This window comes from Salvia hispanica, chromosome 3 (genome assembly GCF_029641045.1).
Source record: "Salvia hispanica isolate PSC_SH4W2 chromosome 3, Shi_PSC_v1, whole genome shotgun sequence".
Lineage (NCBI taxonomy): Eukaryota > Viridiplantae > Streptophyta > Magnoliopsida > Lamiales > Lamiaceae > Salvia > Salvia hispanica.
The window spans coordinates 23,854,333-23,875,163 of record NC_142694.1 but is presented as its reverse complement, the minus strand read 5'-3'; the positions used below and the strand labels follow the sequence as shown (position 1 = coordinate 23,875,163).

Here is a 20,831-nt window from a genome sequence, read left to right as displayed (position 1 = left end):
AAAGAAGATAAAGAGGACTAGGGACACATCCCTTTTGTTAATAACACAAACAACGTACACACCCAAGAATGGAGACTTTAGTGAGGAGCTCACTTCCCAACCCACAAAGTATGTCCCCAATTCCCCAAACTCACACCCAATGTCTCTCGGAAGGTTTAGAGATTTAGTGGCTAGATACTCTCCCTCACTTGCTCTCGATGATGTAATCCCAAGGGTTGCACAAATAGCACAAACAAGATACACAACTAGGCAAGTGAAAACTAGTCCAAGAAGCCACAAGATTAGTGAAAGTAGGGAGCTAAGCCAATGGGACAAATTAACAAACACTTTGTGTGCACAATTTCACCCAACAACAATATACCCAACAATTGATGTAATTTCGGCCTACAACTTTGTAACATTCACATAAACGTACCCAACAATACATATGCAAGTTTATAGCTAATGCCCATGGATAGATTTGGAGATATCTCTTTTTTTTTTTTGACAATTTTCTAACAATTTCACTCTTTTTTTTTTTTTTTTTTTTTTTCCTTACAAGAACAAGAACCAATGGCTCTTGATACCAAATAATGTGAATCTTCTAGATTGAAGACTCATGAATTTGCCCCGGACTTGCTTTTGTAAATAAACCCAACAAATAAACAAGATAAGCCAAGAAATGGAACAAGAAAAATGGGAAAAAGGATAGAAGATGGATTAGTGTTATGATTTAGGTGAAGAACAAGAAAGAAATCCCAAAGACACTTTCACATACAAACACCTAATGGCTCCACAAACTAGCAACACAAGAACTAGCAAGCATACCTTTACAATCAACCTTAGCCCGGCAAAAGATCGAATGCAACCCGAAGGAATTTGATAAGTCTTCAAAAGATGAAGAAGGTGAGCTCTCAAATATGGAGAAATAGTCTCTTACAAATATTCAAAAGCTAATGACAAAAACCCTAGACATGGGTATTTATACTAGAGGTTAAAAGTGCAAAACAAAAGAGGAAAAATGAGCAAAATTCGAAAATCGCACAAAACGCCCGGGCCAGGCGTTTTTCTTCTCCAGGCCGGGCAAATTCTCTGTGGTCGGGCGTTTTGCTTGTTGGACTGCGCGGCTTTTGTAAAACGACCATAACTTCCTCGTCCGGGCTCCGATTGAGGCGTGTAAGGTACTCACGCGAAGCTATTTTGACGATGAAGACAATGGTGGTCTTAGAAGAGAATTTGGACACCATCTTAATAGGCAAATTCTGATTTGAGTCAGACCTCCGCATCCGGCTTGGCTCCTTGCCATATCTCCACCTTCTTTTCAGACCCCAATCAACCCATGACCCTCGATGTCGTTGCATCCTATGATTGTGAATATACGGATTCACATCAGAGGGAGTATTTCATAGTCCTATGAAAGAAATTTCACAATGATAATTTTGGTTATCTAAGAGGAAAGAATGCAGTCTGTCTATATTTTCCTTACCTTGGCTAGTTAATAATACTAGTATGGTATAGCACTAAAACGATCTAACGATTCGATAAGTCTTTGTTGTTATTTACTGAAAGACAAAGATTCAATTATGTTATTTCTATGAAGACTCCTATAAGTTACCATGCTGATTTACCTTTTAAGTAGGTAGGTCAAATAGCAGTATAAAATTCTTAAGATTCTATGCTTAACAAATTTCAGGAATATGCATTATTAGTAGCTGCTACCAAATCCACAAAAAATTACACACTAATCAACCTAGACTGCCTCAAACAAAAAGGATAATTTAGAGTCAGCTGTATATACTACTCCATAAATAGCACCCTTGGATTAATTAAGTAAATACTCCATTAAGATGGCAAAAACAGAAACAGATTATTTGTGCAGAATATGGGGAAAAAAAGAGGAACATAGATGTGTTAACACTTAACACTAACAGTGAGTTGAAAATGCAATGGCGGAGCGACGACGCTGCTGCAGAAAAAGAAGGAGAAGCAAGGCAACGATCCCGAAAGAAAAGACGATATCCAAAGCTCTTGAGTAGAATCCAATTCCAATGTGTGGATTAGCATAATCAACTGTTTCTGTTTGTGTAAAGGTTGGATAATTTTGTGGGGGGTAGCTGTATAGATGAGGTGCCACCCTAACTGCACTCATCCCCACATAGAATGGCCAAATCAGTGCCTTGTCTGCACCACCCTTCCATGCATTGAGCACAACTTGTGGAACAAGGAATCCATCAACAATCAAACCACCATAACTCTCTAAACCTCTCCACACACTATGCTTGCTGAAATACTTGCTGCTGCTTCCTCTCCCATTCATCACAAAAGCAAGCAATCCACCAATAACATACAACGACAGCAATGCACAACCTGGCTTCCTCTCCCTATTCCCATTCGCTTCTCTCTCCCAAACTAACTGGACGAGGCGCAGTTGCACCAATAGCGCCATCAATGAGCTCAGCCTAACCATCTCTCCTTCCATGCTCAGTATCAGCCTCAGCCCCTGCCCCACCGACAATATCACAAGCATCAATAGCGAAATGGAGGATGCCACCTTAGGATATCTTTTCACATGATTAATCTGCAGAGCTACGAATATGCATATCAGAGTGTTGGATACCAACACCATCGCTGTCTCCAAGTCTATTCTCCATGTAGTGCGCGCACCCTCCTCCATGTAATAGAAAACGGACTGCATTGTCATGTCGTGGAAGTAGAGAGGGTCTGTTTTGGCTCGCGTACTCTTGATGCTTCCCTTGGCTTGAGAAAACTCGAGTGTCACGAGAATCTCACAGTCGCTGTTCCTGCAGCCCACCATGCAGAGGCAACCGGTTTCAGCATCGTACACTCCTTCAGCTGTGATCTCCACTTGATCATTTGCATTTATTGACCAATTGAGACTGGTAAACAGCGAGCCATACTTGAGTTCTGAAGAAGAGCTCAAGCTTATCATATAGCTCATATTTGAGTGGGATGTGTTGTGAGGTGAAACGATCGTTTTCTTGTTTTTGTACGCACCATTTTCGACCCAAAGTGGTGAAGCATACACCCATGCGATTTGTTGGCCTTTTAAATTATGCAGAGACAGATCGAGTTGCATTTTATCAGAATGCACATCAGGATATGTGTTCTTCCCACTCTTTTTCGCGGCACATGAGCTTCTTCTCACTTGACCTAATTTTGTGTACTCATATCTCACACCTGGGAGGGTGATGAGGCCAAATCCATCAGATTTTATAAGATTAATAGATCCAAAGTAGCTAGAGTCATGGATGTGCCTAGTGCTCCAATACCGGCCAACGAGTTTGGGCTCATTTTTGATGGTAAAGACTGAAGTGTAGCTGAGGCTCAACCTCATTCTACAGTTCGCTTTCTCATCAGCAGAGCGATTCAACGGATCTAGTAATCTGCACGCAACGCCTGAAAGCTCTCTCTTCTCATCGTCCCAAAACGCCTCCCCAATGACCGTGGAGTTGAGGCCGAAGCCTTGACCATACGTGGTATTCTGAAATGTGGCAATGTACCTCATCTTTCTCTGCGGTGGAGAGCACTGGATGGGAGTGAAGAGCAGAAAGGAACCATGCTCCACCTCCAAAACTATTTTTTCTCCCGTGAACACCCAACATCCAGCATCGGGGCCAGCAGAAAACATGTCAGCTTCATGATACACTTGAGAAAGAAGCGAATAGTTGTATGATGCAGCAAGCTGTGGAAAACTGAAAATAGATAACGGGTCGAAATAGGAAGGAGTGGCACAAACAGTGCTGCTCAGGCTCCCACTTATGTAGGAATTAAAAAGAGTTGGATTAGCCTTGGCAGTGTAGTTGAGATGAAGAACAGCATCAAGAATGGTGGGATTACCATCAACCACCCAAGAAGCAGATCCAACCATCATAAGATGCCTGCTCTTGTCAGACCACAAACCTTCCAGCCAGAATCTGATCATCCCTTGTGCCCTGCTTGAGGTTGCGTAGCTGTGATCCGTGCCATCGTACCAGTACGGGAACTGGATGAGCAAGTAGCCTCGGACTCGGTAGACACCAGAGTCATTGGTTTTGCGATGGTCTTGGATTTGTAATCTGGCGTATTTGCGAACAGAGTTGTAAAAACGAGTGTTGTTTGGTAACTTGCCAATGAGTGCTTCTTCACCTGTGTAGTAAGATGTGAAAAAAGAAAGCGTAGAGTATAATTCGTCAGCACTTGCAGTTGGGATGGATTCGGAATCTACCCAAGAAGAAGAAGAAGCAAACACAAACAAGCATACACTAATGAACAGCTGCATTATAGCAAGATGGTTGAATCAATGCTACAACAAGCTATGCAAGTGCAACAATACCCAAAATTATAAGTACTAGCAAGTAGTGCTAATAGTCAACTACAACTTCCTCGAATTTGCTGGCATGATAAATTTAATTAAACTAGTACTAGTATTTTATTTTTTTGGGCTAATGAATAATGCTTTCACCAAACTGGATTAAATTAATACTTTTAACACCAAATGAACAATTTGTTCTTAAGTTTAAAATATGATGGCTAATCAATGGATTAAATAAATGGCAGTCTACTAATATAAAAACAATTCAATTATACTTGCATGTGAGATACTACAATTTCGAGTTGACTATCAACGCTCCTTTTCCATTTCTTCTTGCGAAGAATGATTTACAACTTATCATAACTAATTTGGAAATGGTTTTGAGCTTATAGAGAGCTTTTAACTAGTATTTTACTGTGGTTGTGGTGTGGTGATTGTACATTTAATTTATAAATGTTGTGTATTTATATTTTGCAAAATAGACTTGTCGTGAGTACTTTATTTGATGCGATCAATTCCTTGCTTCTAGTAAAATAGTATTTCATAGTCCAATTATGAAAGAAATTTCACAACGATAAATTTTGATTATCTAACAGGAAAGAATCCAGTCTGTCTAACGATATGGTATAGCACTGAAAATCTTAAGATATGAGCAGTCTTTGTTGTTATTTACTGAAAAACAAGGATTTAATTATTGTTGTTTTTTAATCTTTGGAAATAACATAGAGCATGCATTAATTGATGCAATAGGTGTGGGTTTTTCGCAATCCAAATTAATTCTTATATCTTAGACAATACTAATGTATATTTGGCAGTGCTATTTTTGTTATTGCACTTAATCGTGTGATGAGAAACCGTTTCATTAATATTCCAAAAAGGTGAACTACATAAATAGTACTTGATCTTTCACTCTCGCACAAAAATGGTATCTGATATTTGTTTTATATCGTTTTTGGTACCTTGTGACAAAAACAACCCTAGGTACCAAACATGTGATTTTTATTCATAGATGGTATCTTTGGAAATTTCAATTAAATAGTACTCCCAAACATGTGATTTTTTCACCTTTCTTTCTTTCATTTTTCTTCTTAGTTTCTATTTTATCTTCTTTATTTTTTCTTTTTTTTCTTTCATTTTTTAGTATTTTATCCATACAGTCTACATACACCTAATTAACATTCATAATATAAATTAAAAATAAAATAGCTAATTAAATCAATTGTTTAAATTAATTGAATATTTTTAATTTAATTTTTTATACCATTTTAGTACTAAATAACCTAATTAAAATTATTCAAGTATTTTATATCGTTATAAATGTAATTCATAATTTTAAATTCTATAAGACTATATTGATTAGTTATGAATAAGATAAAACAATAATAATAATTATTATAATTTATTATTATATAATTTTAAATTAGTAGTATATTATAATTATTTATTAATTACAAGATATTAATATTATAATAATATAATAATGATTAAAACTATAACTATAATTAAGTACGATTCATAATATGAATTATACTCCCTTCATGTCATAAAAATATGGGCAATGGATGTGGCACATGAATTAAGACAAAATTGGTAAAGTAAGAGGGAAGGAGAATGGTATGGTAACGTAAGAGTGTCCACAATAAGCAGAACAACCACGCCACAACACAATAAAACTTTTCCGCCTAGTCATCACAGCCACAAAAAACTCTTTTGTCACATCATCACAGCCACAAAATAAAATCACATTATTTATCAACCGCCGCCTCCGCCACCACACCGCCGCATACGCAGCTCTTCCTCCACCGCCGCGGTACCCTCCACCCCTACAATAGACCGCCGCGGCGGCGGCCTTATTGTAGATACTCTAAGAGAGAGGAGGAGAATGATAGTTAAAGTAGTGTCAGTGGATAGTGGACCTACATTATTAAATTGATATAGATTTTCAAAAATTGAATGTACATAGTTTTGTAGGACGGATGAAAATGGAAAGTGATAAATTAAATATTAATTTATAGCCTCATAATAATATATTAGTAATAATTAAAAATAAGTATAGAAGAGAAAGATGGAGAAAATGTATATATACTCCCTCTGCCCACGAAAAATAGACCGTATTTGTCATTTTTGGTTGTCCACAAAAAATAGACCAAGTTTGAAAAATGACCCTACATTTGCTATCTAACACAATTAAACACTGCTAATAATATGAACCCCACATTCCATTAACACTACTTTTCCCTTACTTTTTTTCTCTTTTATCTTACTTTACTAATTTCACATTAAAACTCGTGTCATTCACAATATTGACTATTTTTTGTGGATGGAGGGAGTATCATTTTAGGTTCTCTTTTCATGTATACCCAAAAATACCCTCCAAGGCAAAAATGTGAAAATGTGATTTTTAAGGAATATTTTTGGTGAAAATTAGCATCAGAGATAAAACAAAGATCATGCACTATTTTTGCGGGAAAGTGAAAGATGACGTACTATGTAGTTCACTCAATTTTATTACATATAAACACTATCAAAATATATTTGTGTGTCTGCCCCTATTCGACTAGGGAATATAGATAATACTCCCTCCGTCCATAAAAAATAGAGCAATTTTTGTATGACACGGGTTTTAATGTAGAATTGGTAAAGTAAGAGAGAAAGAAAAAAAGTAAGAGAGAGGGAGAAAAAGTAGGTGAGAAGTAGTGTTAGTGGAATGATGTGTAGGGTTATAATTTGTTGAAACTTTTCATAAATGAATGTGCTCTATTTTTTATGGACGGCCAAAAATGATAATTATTCTCTATTTTTGATGGACGGATGAAGTATAGTCCAATTCAATTTATAAATCGATTAATCTCAAAGTAATATATAATGAGTTTGAATCTATCATAAAAAAATGAGGAACCATTTCTTGATCCTTTTTTCCTAATAAGATTCAAATATTACTTTGATTTTGTTCTGACTTTTTTTTTTTTTTTTCTAAGTAGAGAGAATAAAGTATAGATATATGGATCTCTTAATTGGTATAACTAAAAAAAAGTGGATCATCTTCGATAGGACAGAGGAATCCAGTCTTAAATACATTGATATTAATTAGTACATTTGTATTCTTTGTTAATATTAATTTATATGTCTATTTTTAACTATAAGAATTGTGTACCATTATATTTATTCTTTAATTTTATGTCACTGTTGATTGTTCTTAAAAGTCTATTTTAAATTTCAATTTTTTTGACTAAAAATTATTTACCCCATAATAGTCGTTATGGTTGTACAATCAGTGAATCACAAACATTTTTATGATCAGTGCTCAAAAAACAAAATGGCTCCTTACCTTTTCACAGCAATCCTCTGCTCTGTGCTTCTCAAATCAACGTGTGGAGTAAATCACTCACTTCTCCACAACCAAAAGATTGGTATTGGGGAGACTTTGGTTTCCGAAAGCCAAGTCTTTGAACTCGGATTTTTCCAACCTGGAAAGTCAAACAATGTATTTGTAGGAATTTGGTACAAATTCACACCTGATGTGGTTGTGTGGGTTGCTAACAGAAACCACCCCATCACTCACTCACAGGGAGTTATCTTCGGCATCTCTCTCAATGGAAGTCTTTGTATTAGCAGCAGAGATGGAGCTGTTATCTGGTCAACGAGTCCACCAACGGCGGCGTCGCGCCCATCTCTACGCCTCCTTGATACCGGAAACCTGGTTGTCTCGACGGAGGAAGGCCAATGTTTATGGCAAAGCTTCGATTTCCCAACTGACACGGGACTACCAGGTATTGTGAGGGCACCTGAACTCACACTTTAGTATGATATTGTCTGCCTTGAACAACAAGTTGCATATTACTTGCACAGTGGTGTGTTAAAATCAACACATTCTTATATGCAAAACGTCAAACAACGTACACTTTATGCATATAATGTTAATTGTATATACATAAAGTGTACATTGTACTTAGAGTTTGAATTTGATTACATCAGGTATGAAGCTCAATCTCATCACGAATTTGACATCGTGGAGAGATTGGGACGATCCTTCGCCAGGAGATTTCGTGATGAAGATAGACAACCAAGGCTTGCCTGAGATAGTCACTTTGGAAGGCACGAGGAAACGATTTCGATGTGGAAAGTGGAATGGCCTCTATTTCAACGGCATCCCTCGCTTCTACGGTGCTTTCCCAAGTGCTGAATACGTTTTCGAACAAGGGAGGCTGGTGTCTATGTGGAGGCCTTATCACAGCTCCGTGATGATGAGAACCTCAATAGACGCCTCTGGCGCCATCCAACAGTACATGATGAGTCCCAGAAAGGATAAGTGGAAGCTCATGTTCACGTTCCCCCGAGACCAGTGCGATGAGTATGGGAGCTGCGGCCCCAATGGCATCTGCACGGTTGAGAAGGCGCAAAGGTGCGAGTGTTTCGCAGGATTTGCCCCCAAGTTTCCCGACGAATGGGATCTTCAAGATTGGTCTGGTGGATGTGCTAGAATTAGGTCGTTGAATTGCGAGAGTGGAGATGGTTTTGTAGAGGTTAAAGGAGTGAAGCACCCTGATATGTTGGCATACTGGTTGAATACTAGCATGAGCCTTGATGACTGCAAAGCCGAGTGCTTGAGGAACTGTAAGTGCTCTGCTTGCGCCAATCCCTACATAACTAATGGAGGCACTGTGTGTTTGATGTGGTTCGGGGATCTTCTTGATACCAGAGAGCTTCCTGCGACTCATAGCACGCAGAACATCTATATCCGCGTCCCACTTTCACAATTAGGTTGGTGGTCACCCTTCTCTACAGATTGATGTAAGGTCCTTTCCTCATATTTTGAAGCTATTTGTCCGATGTTTCTTGGTAATTTTTCCTATAGTAATTAGCTCCAATCCGGAGGAGGAGGAGAAGAAGGAGCCAATGAATCTAGTACTAATATCTATTGCTACTGGGGTCATCGTCTCGAGTTTCATCAATGGAAGTATAGTTTTACTGACAAAATGGAAAAGGAGAGGTAAAAGTTATAACCTTTGGTATAATGTGCATAACACGAATGCATTGAATTCTTTTGTTTTTTGATGCTCAACGGCAGTAAAGAGGTGTAACGAGGATATAGAATTGCCATCGATTAAACTGGCAACTATTCGCGAAGCAACAAACAGTTTCTCCCGACACAATATGATTGGAGAAGGCGGTTTTGGTCCTGTTTATAAGGTAACTATCCTTCACTTCACATATTGCATTACCTCTTCTTTATCAGACATACTTATTCCCTTGATATTATGCATAAGTAGGGTAGTCTGTCAACAGGACAAGAAATCGCAGTTAAGAGACTGTCGAAATCTTCTGGACAAGGTCTTGAAGAGTTCAAGAACGAGGTCCTCTTGATCACAAAACTTCAACACAGAAACCTCGTCAAACTCCTCGGTTGTTGCATTGAAGGAGAGGAAATGGTGCTAATATATGAATACCTACAAAATAAGAGCTTGGATACTTTTGTTTTTGGTGCTGGCCTAATATATCACTCATCCCTTTGTTTGTTTATATTTAATAAACATTGTTTGTTTTTGATAAAGTATTGGATCATGTGCAGATCGCGATCGAAGGACAATTCTGAAGTGGCCTACACGCTTCGACATTATCATGGGAGTCGCAAAGGGGCTGCTTTATCTCCACCATGATTCCAGGTTTAAGATTATCCATCGGGATCTAAAAACAAGTAACATATTGCTAGATGCAAGTCTTAATCCGAAAATATCAGACTTTGGCTTAGCAAGAACTTTTGAAGAGGATCAGTCTCTATCTAGAACTAAGAGAGTTGTTGGAACATAGTAAGCTTTTTTGTATCTCATCAAACCAGACTGCAATTTTTCATGGTGGCCTAATTAATGAGTCCTACAATTTTTGTTCAGTGGCTACATGGCTCCGGAATATGCATTTCATGGCAACTTCTCAGTGAAGTCTGATGTCTATAGTTTTGGAGTAGTGCTGCTAGAGATAATAAGTGGGAAAAGGAACAGAGAATTTGAGCACAATGACCATTGTCATAGCCTCCTAGGCCATGTACACCTCCTCTTTCCACATGTGTATGAAACAAGTGTTTTTCAGGATAAACTGAGAAATGTGTGTTTGTTACAGGCATGGTTGCGGTGGAAAGAGAAAAGGATAATGGAAGTGATGGACGAATGTTTGAAGGAAACATTTGTTGAATCGGGAGTGAAGAGATGCATACATGTGGGGTTGTTATGCGTTCAGAAATTAGCAGACGATAGACCTATCATGCCATCGGTGGTTTTAATGTTAGCAACCGAGGGAGCAACCCTGCCTGAACCTAATGAGCCTGGATATTTCATTGAAGGAAGTTGTATTAAGTCGCCTAGTATTAAGTCTGAGAATGGAACGGTTACCATTACGGATTTGGAGGGCAGATAAGGAGATCGTTGCTCGCGACAAATGCATCTTTTTGTCAATTGAAAATGGAACTCTCTCCGTCCACGATTAAGTGCCTCATTTACTCTTTGTATAATAATTATTGTCTTAATAAGTATTATCTTCGTCCTAAGGTAGTTGAGTTGTTTCTTTTTTACACTCGTTTTGCAAAAATAAAAATAAATATTCCTTCTAGTTAAAGTAGAGAGATGGTTATCTATATTATTTTCTCTCTTAGTCTAACACCACTTTAACTATTTATTATCATTTTCTCAAAACGAGTGTTAAAAAAAACTCTTTAGAGAGATGGTTATCTATATTATTTTCTCTCTTAGTCTAACACCACTTTAACTATTTATTATTATTTTCTCAAAACGAGTGTTAAAAAAAACTCAATTACCCTATGAGAATTGATAGTAATAAACAAATAATGAATAATACTCCATTATAGTAATATTTGTTGTTATAGTATCACTATGGAAATTATAGTACTTAGATAAGGAATGATGGACAGATCTAACATTTAGTTATAATTTATAAGTGAATGAATTTTGTTTGACATTGAAAGAAGGAACAAAGTATTCAAGAATGTATAGCTATTGAAGAGAATCATCCAATCCAATATCTAATGTTGGCATTATAAAATTCAAAAGGTCTAATTTTAAGTATGACCAATTCATTTTTATAACTAAAAATTGATTTGAAAAATCAATTTTTAGTTAAAAATATTTTCTTTTAAGAAACCATTTTAGATCGAAACCACCAAAAATTCGGAAAATAAATAGTGAACCAATTGCAGAACTGTTGAGAAACAATTTTGAATCAAAACCACCAAAAAGTCGGCAAAAACCAGTGAACCAAAAACGAAAAGGCTGGTTGCGGGCCCAAAATTGGAACCAGCCTTTTCAGGCCGGTTACGATTTCAACCCCCACCCATTCCCGGAACCATCCCACCATACCCTGGCAGTGTGGTGTCGCGAATCATCCCGCATCACCAGCCCTACACGCCCTCTACTCCTTGAAACAGAGCCGCACCCTGTTGCTAGGTTGCGGGTGGTGCACCCACCGGCCCGTTACCGATGTCCTAAGTTTCAAAATCAAATAACTTGAATTGATTCGAACCAATCCATAAAGTTGGGACTGAATTAATACTCCCTTCATTCCGCGGTGTGGAGGCGTTTTATTTCGACACGCGATTTAAGAATATTGTGTTAAGTGAGTTTAGTAAAGGAAGAATAGAGTAGGAAATGAAAAAGGTAAAGAGATGAAAAGATAATAAAGTAAGAGAGAATAATGTAAGAGAGAAGAAATGTGTTGACTTTTGCTAGCAAATGAAATGACTATACTACTCCCTCCGTTTCACAGTAATAAAGACATTTGATTTTCTGCACTCATTTTGAAAAAATGATATTAAATAGTTAAAGCGGAAAGAGAGTAAAGTAAGAGAGAGAATAATGTAGAGAAAGTCTTATCTACAATATTCTTTTTCTTACTTTACTTTTTCTCTATTTTAACTATTTATAATTATTTTTTCAAAATAAATGCGCAAAATGAAATGCCTTTATTACTTGGAACGAAGCGAGTATTATAGAATGTATTCCCTCCGTCCCAAGATATTAGAGCCCTTTCTTTTGGACACAAGACTTTAGGAGATAGTTGTTTAGTGATGTAAGGGGAGTTGATAGTAGAGTAAATTTTTTTACCATAAATAAAAATGGTTCAAGTGTATTGGGACATCCCAAAGTAGAATATGGGTCTAATATCTTGTGACGGAGGGAGTACAAAAATGACAAAAGACCTCGCTACTTCGGAACCGAGAGATTATGTCCTAACAGAATAAACTAGTAGGAGTTTTTTTTTTTAAATATACTGCTACTACTACATTCTAATAATGTCCTCTTATATATAAGTTTTCAAATTATGAGAAAGGCATTATTATTATATTAATATAAACATACGCATACATATGAAATTTAATCGATCACGCATTGAATTTGAAACCCGCTAGGAAATATGATAAGGTGGCTGCAGAGTCTAAAAACAGCAAATTAAATCAACAAAAATTTGTACACCAGAAACTCACAAACAAGAAAAAACACCAAAATTTTGTCAGATTTGGTCTGACGCCTTTCGACGCTATCCTTCTTCTTCTTCTTCTTTTCTTGAACAAGTCAAAACAATTCGTAAATGTTAATGTTTCAATCCCATCTGGTGGATCATCACACAAGCCCCACACCTCACCAAAATTCCTTCTTCGATTCACCTAGAAGGGATTCAAGATTGTTGATCATATCATCTTTTATGCATAATTTTGGGGGAATTGCTAAGGTGTTGAGCCTACATTCTTGGTGAAAAGGATTAAAAATTCGATCTTTGAAGGAGGGGAGATGAATTTGGTGTAATGCAATGAGAAGCATTTTGCTAAATAGGGAAAATGAGGTTTCAAATGATAATTATAAGAGGAGGTTTTACATATATGGCGTTTGTGTTCGTTCTTTCGTTTACCGCGGTGATGGGTGTGGAGAGCATAAGGGAGAGGGAGGATCAAGAATCCTTACTTGCTTATTTGATGGATGCAGGAGAGATCAATCAGGAGATGGTAATAACCCTTCTTCACTTCACCTTTTATGTCACAGAGATTCATTTTGCTTTCTTGTTGATAATTTGTTATGTTAGTGGTTGTTATTCATCAGCTTTCATTTGTTTAAGTATGTTTTAGCATTCACAAACTTGCTGTTTATATCGTTTTATTGCAATACTGTATCTCATTTTGTAGTTTTATGCTTCAAGAACCCATTGAATAATACTATGTTGTGTTGTTTTATGAATTCTTTGCTGCTTCTAGAGTGTATGTTTCAAGTATCATGTTTTTTTTGTATCGAAGTTTGCTTTGTCGAAATTTATTGTTGATTTTTTTCCTTCCCGAATGCCCCTTCACATGAACGTTGTCTATGAATGAATACTTTAACGATTAATGGATGAGATTGTTTGTTCTCTGTTTACTTCTGAAACGAAGGTTTTCAAGCTATATCTCCTCCTGCTGTGTAATTTGTAAATCTTGTCCTATTTCAACCAGCTATGTATGTAGATGCACTCATTCTCGTTATAAGCTCAAGGATGGCGCCTTTTCAACTTTTACTTGATATTGAATGGAAGTTAATTATAGTTTTCCACATTTTTTGGACAATATTGATAGTTGTTTGATCTTTGTAACAATAGCATAATATGAAGGATTCTTGCTGTAGGCTGAATCACTACGGACGGACTGTGGTAACGAGCTATCGAATGCCAAGAAAACATTGCAGGATTTTGAGTCATGTATGATGAAGGAGAGGTCAGTTAGCCGTGAAGAACTTTATGGTGGATCATCCAGAATGAAGACGCAGGATGCTCGCAATGTCATGTGCTCTCAGATTAAGAAAATCCTCGTAGATTGCTTACGGGATAAAAACCTCGTGCTTCCTGTCACTGGTGTGGATACAAAGTACTTGGGATCTTTACCGTCTTCTACCAGAAGGCGTGAGTTGGCAGAGAAATCCGGAGAGCAAGCTGATCCATTCCCAACCATCATGCTTGCTATCGGGGTAACTGCAGCCCTGACCATTATCGTTTGTATCCTGCTGTATTATATCTGCTACGCGAGTAGCTTTGCAGCAGGGCGGAACGATGTGAAACCTCTCCTCAGCTTGACCTTAAGTGACAATTCCTCCGGTAGATACCGTCTTTTTTCTTGTCCAACTCATCTTTACTGCTTGCCTTCTCATTCATGCTTGTTTCCTCAATTCTTTAGCCTCTTCGCGGAAGTCATTGACTCTAGGAACGTCAACAAACGAAGAAAAGCTTGGCAACAGCCTCGGGCATACCAAGAGTAGCGGCAACTTACACTTGGAATCGCGGTCTATGGGAAGTTTGAGCCATAGCAGAAGTAGTGGAACCTTATTTATGCAGTCGAATGGTGTGAACGAAGAACGTTCGCTCAACAGCTCACATTCTCTGAATGATGCACTTACACTGGCTAACTCAAGCATTTCCAAAAAAGAGAAGCCTCTTGGAACTTCTGCTGATGGCGCTGCCAACTCCACTGAAGGGGCGACACCTATATTTCCGCCTCTAAAGCCGCCTCCTGGGAGGAAAATGCCTGCCAGCCTAGTTAGCTCAGGGTCTCCCCTGCCCCCGGCTTCAACACCTCCACCACTTTCCGCAGCAGCTCTCAGTACACCGAGGCCACCAGGAGCAATGGCACCAGCACCCCTGCCTCCTGGAGCACCGCCACCCCCTAGAGCTCCTGGTGGTCCACGTCCTCCGGGACCACCTCCACCCAGGGGAGGACCTCCACCGCCTCCTGGTGTAGGTGGTCCTCCACGGGCTCCTGGGGTGAGACCTCCTAGGGGTGCACATCATGGACCCAGCTCATCCGAGGGAGATCTTGACATAGGCGAGTCTAAGACGAAGCTGAAGCCTTTCTTCTGGGACAAGGTGAATGCTAGTGCTGATGATTCAATGGTTTGGAGTCAGATCAAAGAAGGATCATTCCAGTAAGTTGTTGATGGTTTTTCAGTTATTCAAATGGCGTTTTATGTGAAGTTGTTTGACACATAATGATTCTGTCAACAGGTTCAATGAAGAGATGATCGAAACCCTATTCGGATACGCCCCTGCAGGTAAAAACAAGCTTGGGATGAAGAAAGACGCTTCCCAAGAGGCTCCTAAGTACATTCAAATAATTGAAGCCAAGAAGGCTCAGAATCTGTCAATTCTGATCAAAGCATTAGGCGTGACTACAGAAGAAGTCCGTGATGCCCTTGAAGAAGGTTGTTTTTCCACCCTTGTTTCTGTTCATTTGCACAAGGGATTTCAGTGAAGGATATAGAACATTTTTCACGTATTGGCAGTTTCTTTGTTGTGGTAAACTATCTAGAGATTTTATATCCTTCTTGTTTCGAGTTTGTAGGTAATGAGCTTCCTGTAGAACTTATTCAGACGTTGTTAAAGATGGCGCCTACTTCTGAAGAAGAACTAAAACTGCGACTTTTCACGGGTGACCCGATGCAGCTAGGCCCTGCCGAACGCTTTCTAAAGGTCATGGTTGATATTCCATTCGCGTTTAAGAGGCTAGAATGTCTTTCTTTCATGAGTGTCCTTGAGGAGGAATCAGCGTCACTAAAAGACTCTTTCGTCGTCTTGGAGGTAAGCTACTGATCTGTCATTGCTCATCAACTATGAATGCATTGTACATCTGGATGTACATCAGTGTTATAGTATCCAAAATCGTATAACTTCTCCGAATGTTGCAGGCTGCTAGCACAGAACTGCAGAAAAACAGACTCTTTCTCAAACTTCTTGAGGCAGTTCTTAAAACAGGAAATCGCATGAACAGTGGCACGTTTCGCGGTGGTGCCCAAGCGTTTAAGCTTGACACGCTTCTAAAGTTAGCGGATGTGAAAGGATTAGACGGAAAAACCACATTGCTGCATTTTGTCGTCCAAGAAATAATCCGAGGGGAAGGCATAAGAGCTGCTCGAGCAGAAAGAGAGGCGCGAAGCATGTCCAGCATCGTGTCTGAAGATTTTGACATTGGTTCTGACATAGACACGGATGAGAATTTAAGGAGCCTCGGTCTTCAGGCCGTGTCACGTCTTGGGAATGATCTTGAGAGTGTGAAGAGAGCTGCAGTTTTAGATATTAATAACATAACCGGGACAGTTGGAAGGCTCGGCTATGCACTTGTTAAAGCACGCGATTTCCTCAACACGGAGATGAAGACCATAGAGGAAGAAGACAAGGGGTTTCAAGAGACGTTGAGGTCTTTTGTGGAGAATTCTGAGGCTAATGTCAAGTGGTTGCTAGAGGAAGAGAAACGAATAACCGCCCTCATCAAGAGCACTGCAGATTACTTTCATGGAGGTTCAGGGAAGGTGGATGAAGGGTTGCGATTATTCTCAGTCGTTCGCGATTTTCTTGTGATACTAGATAAGGTTTGCCTTGAAGTTAAAGCCACACCAGCAAAGCCAAAGGTAGAGAAGCCTAAAGCGGAGGCAAAGCCTAAAGCGGAAGAGAAGCCTAAAGAGGAGGCGAAGCCTAAAGAGGAGCAAAAGCCTAAAGAGGATAGTTCTGATGATTCAGATGAGTCGGACGATTCAAGTTCAGAGGAGGATACATCAACTTCCAAAGATCATCAAGTTGCTGCAGCTCAAAAACAATCTCCTGCAGTCGCAACCGTGCCTAATACGCGTCCTGATAGTTCAGATGATTCGAGTTCGGAAGAAAAGGACAAGCCAGACACATCAACTTGGAAAGTAGAGAATCCTACTAGTGCATCAACAGTGAACGAGGATCTAATTGATAGCCTAATTCCTAGTAGACAACCGGATAGTTGAGACGAAGACGAGGAGGATAAGGACTGATGGTAGTAAAATCAGGAAAAAAATAAATAAAAAAATCAAGTGTAAGTAAGCCTCATCTTAGTTTAATGCAACCCTATACATTGGCCTCAAGCAAGCAGGGGTCTAAGTGAATATAGTAGCATCTCTTCTTTGATTAGGGCATAGATGATTTTTGAAAAGTGTAGGAAAATTATGTATTATCTTCCCTTGTAACTTTCTGTGTTGTAATTCTTGTTGTGCTTCTATTAGATTACTAGACATAGTCACAGGTAGCTCCTTTGTTCATACACATATATGATTCCAATTTCAAATCATCACTGATTGTCTTGTTATTCTATGTATTCCTTTTCCTAATCTTCTTCTTCTTTGCAAGTACAAGTGAGCGTTTAAGACTTAACATAAAACTACAAAATCAAGATTTGTCATAGACCAAGATTTCATAAGTTATTTGTAGCAAAAATTTATTTATTACTAGTATGTATTCATTCGAATATAGATACTTAATGGAAAATGTAACAAGATTGTTTTATTAAGATGCAAAATTTTAAAATTTAATCTCTTTACTTTATACCTTTAATGGTGGGCGGATGGAGTAGTGTCTCCAAATTTTCTCTTGGTGAATAATTAATCCTAAGGCCAAAAATCTCATGTTCGAGTCCACTAAGACCATCATGCCAAGAGGCCTGAGATTAACACATTTTTCCATCTTGACAAGGTGATGTATGTGTATCCAAGAAATTCAAATAAATTGTGCGAATTATGTAGGCTTCAGTTATTGTTTATTGTACATCATAAAGTAATTTGATTATAATTCAATTCATGACAATTGCAGACATACATTTACAACCTAATCGGTCATATAACCTCTCTTATGAAACGTATGATCTATTAATCAACACTAAGTCACCCCATTTTTTTTATTAAACCAAGGTGATGTTATTAATTACTCCCTCCGTCCCGCTTTAGCAGTCTCATTGACTTTTCTGCCTTCTTTTTATAAAAATGATAAAAAATAGTTAAAGAGGTGAAATGGTAAATTAAGAGAGAGAATAATATAGAGAAGAGTCTTATCTATATTATTGTGTCTCTTACATTATCATTTCTCCACTTTAACTATTTTTTATTATTTTTACAAAAAGATGGCAGAAAAGTCAATGGGACTGCTAAAGCGGGACGGAGAGAGTATTAGGGTATATACTATAAAAGTATGATTAGAGCACCTTGTAAAAATCTTATATTCCCATTTTAATGAGAAAAAGCTATTCGTTACATGAGTTTGTTTTTATACTCCTATTTGTATGCTGCTTGAGCAAGAACATCTTTTATATTTTTTCCATCATACATATATAGTTTATCTAAATTATACATTAATCTCAATTTTATCAATAATTTATACTAGTACGAATAATAATATCAATATCGGTTTTTAAAAAAATATATTTTACAAACTCCAAACTATGATCTGAACCATTAAAAAATATCAACAGATGATAAAATAGTAGCAATAGAAAATATCAACACAGCATCAATCATTGACACTGTGTTGACATTTTCTGTTGCTATTATTTTGTCATCTGTTGACATTTTCTAACGGTCCAGATCATAGTTTGTACAATATTTAGAGTTTGCATTTGATTATATAGGAATGTGATCAAATGAAAACTCTAAATATGGTAGAAACTTCAAACTATGATATGAATCGTTAGAGAATGTCAACAGATGACAAAATTATATCAACAGAAAATGTCAACACAATGTCAATGGTTGATGCTGTGTTAAAAATGTGTTGAAACTGTGTTGACATTTTCTATTGATGTATTTTAACCATCTGGTGATATTTTCTAACGGTATAAATCATAGTTTGGAGTTTGTACAATATATAGGTTTGCATTTTGTCACTACACATACACGGAGTATACATATGATGCATAGGATGTCACGACCGCACTTTGCTAAGGATAGCAAACGCGGTTTATCGTGACTAGGGGAGGATTAAGGAAGCGGGGAAGAAAGGGGAATCTCGACAAAACTGGAATGAACGAAATTAAATTGGAATAACTGGAAAAATATATCAGAGTGTGTAATACAAAAGAATATAAGCTCATTATTTACATTGCAACGGAAGAGTCAAGAGAGAATGACATCGTGTATGGTGACACGATGCATCCAAGCATTTATCAAACTGAAACACATTCGCCATCCGGCTCAACATCGCCCCTCGTCGTCACCGATTAACCTGCATATTTAGAAATATATGCAGGGCTGAGTACAAAAGTACTCAGTGAACACATTGCCGAAAAATACACATATACATTTGAAAATATTGTCAAGCCATCATCACAGTAACACTCAGGGGTTTTATTGAAAGATACTAAAATACTCACATTGGTACCATTTTTTTGTACTTAGCCATATCTGATCATCTTGTGCCGCTGAGATGGTATTCTCATACGGTCACCTTCTCTGCCCAACAGGTCAGAGGTATCCCTGTGCCGCTGAGATGGTGTTCTCATACGGTCACCTTCTCTGCCCAACATGTCAGAGGTATCCTTGTGATAGGAAGGTGGCCACCTTCCACGGTCACCTTCTCTGTCGTCCGTTCACAGTCAGAGGTATCCCGTGTACACTAGTCCGAGTGGGGACACCACCCTCACTGGGACCCGAATTCGACTTATATATCAACATTCATAATTCACTTGGCCTTAGCCAACAGATAGACATCATACACAAAACATTTATGTCAAGACAACATCTTTAAAAGTCACGAACATGTGTTCGAGTTTTCATAAAATATAATTTGTATTTTTAGTATAAGAAAGCTCACCTCGTTAGTTTAATTTCCTTAATTAATAGGAATGCATGCCTCCTAATTAATTCTCTTTTCTTATCTTATCCTTAAGAAATTTCTAAAACTCATATATTATTTGACATTTCTTCTTCTATTATTTTCGGGCTTCGGCTAAAATTGATACCCCATACATTACTACAAATTTATGTAAAACTCTAACAACTCGGATCTCAACTAATTATCTTGCCTAACCTTTTAATTCTTAGGCCCAAAGTCCCTTAGAAATTAATTCCAGCCGATCAACAAGTCTTTTTGTTCTCGTAAGAGTCTTGGCCTAGTAATTAATTAATTATAGCCTACTGTAAATTCCATGGAGCTAACCCACAAGCCCCAAATTTTGACCCAATTCTCATTAAATCAGTTGCCCAACTATTAAGAAAAGAGCCTCAATCCTAGGATTAAATCATCCCACATATCCCTCTCTCCCAACTGTTGAATCTAAAGGATGAACTCGAACGAAGACTAAGCTGGGAATTTTAGGGGTTGAAGAAGGTTTTTCACACACAAGATACCGAGAGTAAAAGAGAGTTTATTGATTGGTAATGATGAATTCTTGTTACAACTGAACACACTCTAGAATAGCTACACATTTATATTCCTCTATACAAAGTGAATGATCGTTCACTCCTTCAGTTATAACTGTAAAGAACTAGACCACAAACGGCTAGTTCTCCTAACTAACTCTCTGATACACATTATTTGTTGCATGCTCCCTTACCCTATGTTGCATGGACCTCCGGTGCTAAGCTCGGCCACAAATCACAACAATCTCCACCTTGGCTGAGACGTGGCAACGGTCAGAAATTGATCGCAAGCAAATTCACAAGCCTGCAGCAGTATTCAAATTTTTCTTTGCTCAATGGTTTGGTGAGCATATCTGCGGGATTGTGCGCGGTGTCTATCT

The 20,831-nt window shown here is 38.0% G+C and overlaps 3 protein-coding genes across 4 annotated transcripts; 2 read left to right on the top strand and 1 right to left on the bottom strand.

Annotated features, from left to right (window-relative positions):
• Positions 1-1,903: 1,903 nt before the first annotated feature.
• LOC148930407 (uncharacterized) lies at positions 1,904-4,258 on the bottom strand. Its single transcript, XM_089066459.1, has one exon. It carries the CDS (start codon positions 4,256-4,258, stop codon positions 1,904-1,906), a length of 2,355 nt encoding a protein of 784 aa, XP_088922585.1.
• Positions 4,259-7,603: 3,345 nt separating this feature from the next.
• On the top strand, positions 7,604-10,868 carry LOC148930406 (cysteine-rich receptor-like protein kinase 6). 2 transcript variants are annotated; one of them, XM_089067019.1, is made up of 8 exons: positions 7,604-8,061; positions 8,267-9,052; positions 9,147-9,281; positions 9,360-9,481; positions 9,562-9,772; positions 9,861-10,098; positions 10,180-10,330; positions 10,406-10,868. In XM_089067019.1, exons 1-8 carry the CDS (start codon positions 7,608-7,610, stop codon positions 10,697-10,699), a joined length of 2,391 nt encoding a protein of 796 aa, XP_088923145.1. In that variant the 5' UTR covers positions 7,604-7,607; the 3' UTR covers positions 10,700-10,868. The 2 variants fall into 2 exon arrangements, with proteins under 2 accessions (XP_088923145.1, XP_088923144.1); XM_089067018.1 differs by lacking the exons at positions 7,604-8,061; positions 8,267-9,052; positions 9,147-9,281; positions 9,360-9,481 and having other exon boundaries at positions 9,630-9,720.
• Positions 10,869-12,758: 1,890 nt separating this feature from the next.
• On the top strand, positions 12,759-17,351 carry LOC148930405 (uncharacterized). Its single transcript, XM_089066852.1, has 6 exons — positions 12,759-13,295; positions 13,942-14,407; positions 14,487-15,231; positions 15,311-15,507; positions 15,648-15,883; positions 15,991-17,351. The coding sequence occupies exons 1-6, from the start codon at positions 13,131-13,133 to the stop codon at positions 17,071-17,073; spliced, it is 2,892 nt and encodes a 963-aa protein (XP_088922978.1). The 5' UTR covers positions 12,759-13,130; the 3' UTR covers positions 17,074-17,351.
• The last annotated feature ends 3,480 nt before the right edge of the window (positions 17,352-20,831 follow it).